The sequence below is a fragment of the Heterocephalus glaber genome, unplaced genomic scaffold, assembly GCF_053883595.1.
Source record: "Heterocephalus glaber isolate CG9 unplaced genomic scaffold, H.glaber_assembly_v1.0 deba00001662, whole genome shotgun sequence".
Taxonomy (NCBI): Eukaryota; Metazoa; Chordata; class Mammalia; order Rodentia; family Bathyergidae; genus Heterocephalus; species Heterocephalus glaber.
The window spans coordinates 5,709,440-5,715,456 of NW_028258403.1; the positions used below are offsets into that span (position 1 = coordinate 5,709,440).

Here is a 6,017-nt window from a genome sequence, read left to right on the forward strand (position 1 = left end):
CTTGGAGCAAACCTTGGCCAATGGGGGACTGAAGATGGTTATATGTTTATCCACTTGTGGATCAGTATATGGTGTTGATTCCCCATAGTTAGAATACATGAGGCTTGGAAGTTAGCTCATAAACAAAATTAAAATAGCTGTCAATTCTATCCCCTAGAGATAACCGCCACAATTATTTTGATATAATTACTCCCAGGTTTTCTTATGCATCCTTAAAAATTAAAAAATTAAGATTCTAATATAGGGAGACTTTCATATTGTTCTTAAAGGCACTAAATTATATTGAATGTTTTTAAAGTAAAAACTTAATGAGTTCAAAATATTGAATTGTATTAATTTACCACTTAAATTCTATTCCATGGCTGGCATCCCAGCTTTTTTTTTTTGGTAATTAAAAATACTGAGATGAAAATCTTTATACATGAATCTTCATGCATGTCTCTGTTATTTCTCAAAGATGAATTCTTAGAAATAATTCCCTTAGTAAGAAGGATTCACCATGCCCTCAGAAGCCATGGGTCTTGTTGGCCTCAGGCTTTGGTGGAGGTGTCCCTGTCCTACTCTATTTTGCCTCCTTCAGCCAGTCCTTCTACTGGCAAGTGTTTGTGCTGAGCAGGCTCTAGGCTTTGGACTTCCTGCTGGTGTGGGCAGAGAACTCTGTGTTGCTCAAGCAGATCTTGTGATGCTTATCTCATCTGCTCCCAGTATCTGTTTAGCTGGAAAGAGTGAGAGGTAATCTCTTCTGCATCTCAGATTAAAGCTCCATGGATGGTAGATGTTCTCCTATCGAGGTGGAGGTAGTGCCTCGTGTGGCATTAACCGCTTTCATCATATCATCTATCTAAACCAGTGATCCTCAACAGATGATTCTTCCCTCAACTGCTGGGGTCATTATCAATGCCTAGAGATATTTTGGTTGTTGCACAGGGTGGTGGAAAGAAGGGTGTTGCTATTGGCTTCTAGTGGGGGGAGGATCGGGATATTCTAAAGATCTCATGTTTTGTTTGTAATGCAAAATATTCTCAGTGATTCTCTTATTAAAGGCAAATTAGAGTTGGGATGGGGTGAATGATTAATGAAAGAGCTAGTATAATTTCTTGTTTAAGCTGGATCCTGCTTTTCCAGGGAAATCCTTTCTCTTCTTTCTCTACTTTTTCAGTATTATCTTAGTCTCTCTGTCCATGTATTTCCATTTCTGTTTCTCTATCTTTGTCTGTTTCATACACTACACATATAAACACACACATGGACACACACACGTGCACACATGTGCACAAACGTATTTTCCAAATCTCACAGTTACTTGGCCTTGGAATCAAGCTTGCTGTGTGTAGGGAGAAGAGAGCAACAGAGAGGAGATCAATCATACTCAGATCTGGAATTTGTGTTTTTTATTGAGCTTTATTGAGAGTTGTGTGAACTGGTTTTGTGTAGCAACCTTTTGGAGTCTCAAGGATGTGGCAGGACTTCAGCAGGAGCCAGAGACAGACTAGAGCAAGTAGTACAGAGAACCTGTTCAGATCCAGTTCCAGATTTACTTTTAGATTGGCCCAGGCTCCATGGTTAATAATTCTCCTTCAAGATCTTGTTGATCCAGGGCCGGTAATGGGAGATTCGGGTGAAGACAACAGGGGGTTTTGCATTCCAATGTGCATAGGATGCAATGCCCTGGGCTATCCCAGCACACAGGAGGGGGCCTCCAGAGTCTCCCTGTGAAGGTGGGGGGAGAGAGAGAATAAGAGGTGAGCTAGGAAGTCCTCCACCCCTGCCCATGGGTCCCATCTTGGAGTCATCACCAGGTTTAGACTCAGACCCTCAGACCCAGGAGCCCTGGCTCCTCATGCAGTTATATATCTAGGTCTAATGCTCCTCCTTCCTTCCCTGGGGCAGTCACCCCACCTTTTTCATATCCCATGTGCCCTGTGCTGCAGACTGGGTTGGATGGTCACAGACTTCCCTGGGCAAAAAGAGGATGCCCACGGTTTCAGGTTCCTCACATCTATGATCCCAAACCTGTCACTGGCTGACAGTCTTCTGGCTCTATCTCTTTCCAGAAGAATTCTGGTCCCTAAACAGTGATTTGTGGAGAACCTGGTTAGAGGATCACCTTGAATACAGATTTTCTCTTCCTGGGATTGCCCACACACAGCTGGGAATTGTGGTTAAAGTCTGTGAAGTGTTTGCAGGCTTGGGGATCCATGAGTCTCAGCTTCACCTCCTGCAGAGTGTCTGAGGCATGCTCCTCCACACCTGTTCTCCCCCAGCCTGCTGCCCGACACATTCTTCCAGGTGGGATGAAGTTGAATTGGGGTGGGAGGGGCAGTGTGCCCACAGCCAGGGTCAGGTTGGCTTTCTTCTCCAACTACGAAGGGAGTAGGGGACTGTTAGTGCAGGACATGGGCTGGGAGGCAATTGGAGGCAATCAGGGAGGGAAGGGCAAGTTGCTCCCCTGTAGAGCCAAGTCGAAAGAGGAGTGGGGAGGAAGCAGCATCCAGAGGCAGACCAGGGAAATTTCAGGGCAATGGGGATCTGAAAGAGAAGTCCAAGGAAGATGAACAGAAGAAGAAAGATGTTGTTACCTTGAGTAACATGATGTCATGGAGAAGCGTATAGTTACTGTAGTTTGGATGTGGGAATTGCTTTAGAACCTTAAGGTTCTGCCATGAGTCTTCTTTCTCTTTTTTATTATGGACTCCTAGGTTGACTGTTAGAGACCTGTTGTAAGGAAGAAGGAAGGACAAGCAGAAACAGTTATGGCTGGAGATTTCTCCTGAGAGGAAAGAGGCTGGAATCCATCACTAGAGCACTGGACTTGACTCATTCCCCCTTTTTGGGTTACTTGTATTTTTTCTTATTATGGGAGGGGAATCAGAGGGATTCAAGATTTAATCAGGGAAGAGCTTTCTGAGAGCCAGGCACAATTTCCAGGACAGGACCCCTGAAGATTGGTGGAGAATGAGCAGGCCATGGAGGGCCCAGGGGACAGGGTTAGTACTTCCTAATTCAGGGAGCCCCATAAGAGGGCTAGCCATTGGAGCAAAACATAGAAGAAAGCAGTGGAGGTGAGAGAAGTTGTTTTTAGAGGAGGACTTGGGGTGGGCTTCCTTTTCCTCCACAGGAAAGCTGAGCTCACAGTGACTGAGGCTCAAGGTGTCTAGTCAATGAGATCAATTTATCTAAGTCCCAATCTCTCTCCTGAAAGTTGACCCAGTACCAGGATCCCTTCTTCAGGACCTACTGTAAGTGTAGCCTAGGTTGCCAGCCTGGTTGTTTATCTCCCATTTGGAGAGAAACAGGCCCTTGTCTTACCTTCCTGCACAGTGAGCTGCTGTCAGGACAAAGTTCCGTCGTATCAGGAAACCACCACAGGCCCTCTGCTGTCCCGCAGAAGTGTCAATTTCTAGGTAAGCCATGTAGGGACGGGAGTGTGGCTTGCACTCTGTGCCACCGATGACATCCCCTAGAACAGACAGTCCCAGGACCTTAAGAGGGCCAGGCGTTGATGCTGTCTCCAGAGAATGCACAGTCTGGTTGAGGTTGACACAGGCTTCCCTTGAATCTCATCTTTGCCCTGAATATTGCTTATCACTCTCTCAGGTCTCTTATACCTGCTTTTCCCAGGTACAGCTTTCGTCCATAAATTCTCATTTCTTCCTCCAAGCAGATAGCCAACTCTAAATTGAATACTGTTTAGACATCTCCCACTTTGGATCTCCCCTGCTCCCACTCTGCCTGAGGCCTAGCCTGCTCTCTATCTCCATGCAGGACATTGTCCAGCTTCCTTCCCTGCCTTCCCTGAGCCTGTGAGCAGCACCACAGAATGGACAGGACACAAAGCAATCTGTAGCTCTGACGCTCAGAGGATGAAGAGAAAGTGCCCACCCTGGGACTCTCCCTCCTCCTCCCACGTGCTCTGGAATTCCCCCAAATCAGTGAGTAGTAGAAGCCTGAAGAGAATGGGAGTGCATATCCCAAGTGGAGACTTCATTCTGGGACTCTTGAGGAGAGATCCTGGGATCTCTCCTTAAGAGTTAGCTAAGTTCAGAATAAACATCTTTGTTTTAGGAGCTGATCCTGAGGATTTATGAGGAAAAGGATTTTATACTCACCAGCTTTGGCTCTGGAGCATAGGAGAAGGAGTAGTAGAGGGAAAGAAAGAAGACACATCTTCTCAAAGAGGCTGGTTAGAGCAGGTTTTATCTTTTAGCCTCGGGCTTTATTACTCGCAGCAAGCAAGGAGGAGCAAGGCTGGTAACCACAGGAACTGTGTGGTCATGTTTTCTGTTGTCATCCTAACTTAGCTGTCCTCATGACCAGACGTTTCCTCAGAATCCCACTCTGTTTTGCCAAAGGTAAAATTTAGGCCTAAACTCCCACGTTCTGGCTCCCTAGATGAGTCCTCGACCATGCCCCTTATCTGGTGGGAGTGTGGAGACTGGCCATGGAGGGACCTTGTCTTTCCCAGTTAGGGCAGTGTATTAAAACTCTGCCAGAAACACTGGTTGGGGATCATTTTCACGTTGAGCATTCAGAAGCATGCACAATAGTATGGGTATGGCCCACACTAAAAAATAAATTTTGCAAAAAGACCCAATGAATATATGCACATATGTTCCATTATATGAGCACACACACACACACACACCCCAGTGAAACACAAATTTCAGAAGACAATATTTATCCTAATGATGTGCAGTGTTCTGTTAGCTTTTGTTCCATTCCATTCAATTTAATTCTATGTTGCATCATTCCACTATATTATAAAACTTGAGCAGTACCCCTCTTAAATCATGATTATCTGCAATTTGAAAAACACTGATCTGTGCTTCTCTTCCCCTGTTATCAATGTTTGTTGGCAGAGCAAGAGAAAGGCCCAAGGTGAGTGAATGGGGGAAAGAGACACATTCCAGGATAGGACTTTATGTATAGCATCACTAGACAAATGGGATGGAATTAGCATTTTCTCAGAGCCCACACATGTCATTTGTTATCACATCCCTTGGATATATTATTACATTCATAGCCCTGTAAACTGGATGTTTTTATTTCAATTTTATTGGTCTGGCTATCAAGGCTAACAGTTCAAAATTAGATTTTTCTGTTTTCAAAACAAGGGTCCTTTCTGCTCTACCACCCACAGGAAATAGAGAAATAGAATCCTGTCAGTGTGGAGGGGAAGTGTAGGTGTAGAAGATGGGTGCTTTGCTCTGGGTAGCTGGGGTTTCCTATATTTTGCTGAAATATACAGTGTCAGTATTTGAGGTTTTAGCTTTTTTTTTCTTTTTGTTCTTTTTACAGCCACCTTGGAAAATACTATTACTGTCTCTATAAATGTAGAATTGAAACTCAAACATTAATATAACCAAGATCACACAAGTCATAACAATCAGAACTGAGTTTCCAGCACCTGTCTGCTGCTTTCTCTGATCTTGGAGGATGGAGTCCAAGGGAGAGGAGGGTACAATGGTACAGTGTCATTTCCCTTAGATAGTTATGTGTTTAGGTCATACATGGGAGCCTGATCCTTGATGTGATCTTGGGTTTGTGACTGGGATGACCCATTTCTTTTTTTTTCCCATTAAATTTATTGGTACATTTTAGGTATAAAATACAGTTGCATTCATCATTGGGATCTTGTACCATTACATGAGTATCTTGGTTCTTATTTTTTTCCCCTTCCCCTGCCCTCCCTTCACCCCCTCCACCCTTCCCTATTTGCAAAGACTTTGTTTCCATTTTTTTCCTTTTCTCATATTTTTTCTTTTCCCTTCTTTCCTTTCCCCTACCCCTCCCACTTCCCCTGCTCCTTTAGACCTTTTCTTCCTGTTACACAATACCAATTATACATTTTTTAAATTACAATATCAAGATCTAGGAGACATTACCACAGATTTTACAGAATTTAAAAGGATATAGAAAGCATATTACAAAAATCTGTTTTGAAATAAATTTGACAACTTCTAAGAAGTACCTTGGAAGACAAATTAATGAAACTAACTCTGGAGGAAATATAAAAT

At 43.8% G+C, this 6,017-nt stretch overlaps 1 protein-coding gene across 1 annotated transcript; it reads right to left on the minus strand.

The window, feature by feature from the left end:
* Positions 1 to 1,376: 1,376 nt before the first annotated feature.
* Cma1 (chymase 1) lies at positions 1,377 to 4,245 on the minus strand. Its single transcript, XM_004864066.3, has 5 exons — positions 4,110 to 4,245; positions 3,310 to 3,460; positions 2,580 to 2,715; positions 2,108 to 2,362; positions 1,377 to 1,710 (listed from the first exon to the last, which is right to left on the minus strand). Exons 1-5 carry the CDS (start codon positions 4,165 to 4,167, stop codon positions 1,564 to 1,566), a joined length of 747 nt encoding a protein of 248 aa, XP_004864123.1. The 5' UTR covers positions 4,168 to 4,245; the 3' UTR covers positions 1,377 to 1,563.
* Between the last annotated feature and the right edge of the window lie 1,772 nt (positions 4,246 to 6,017).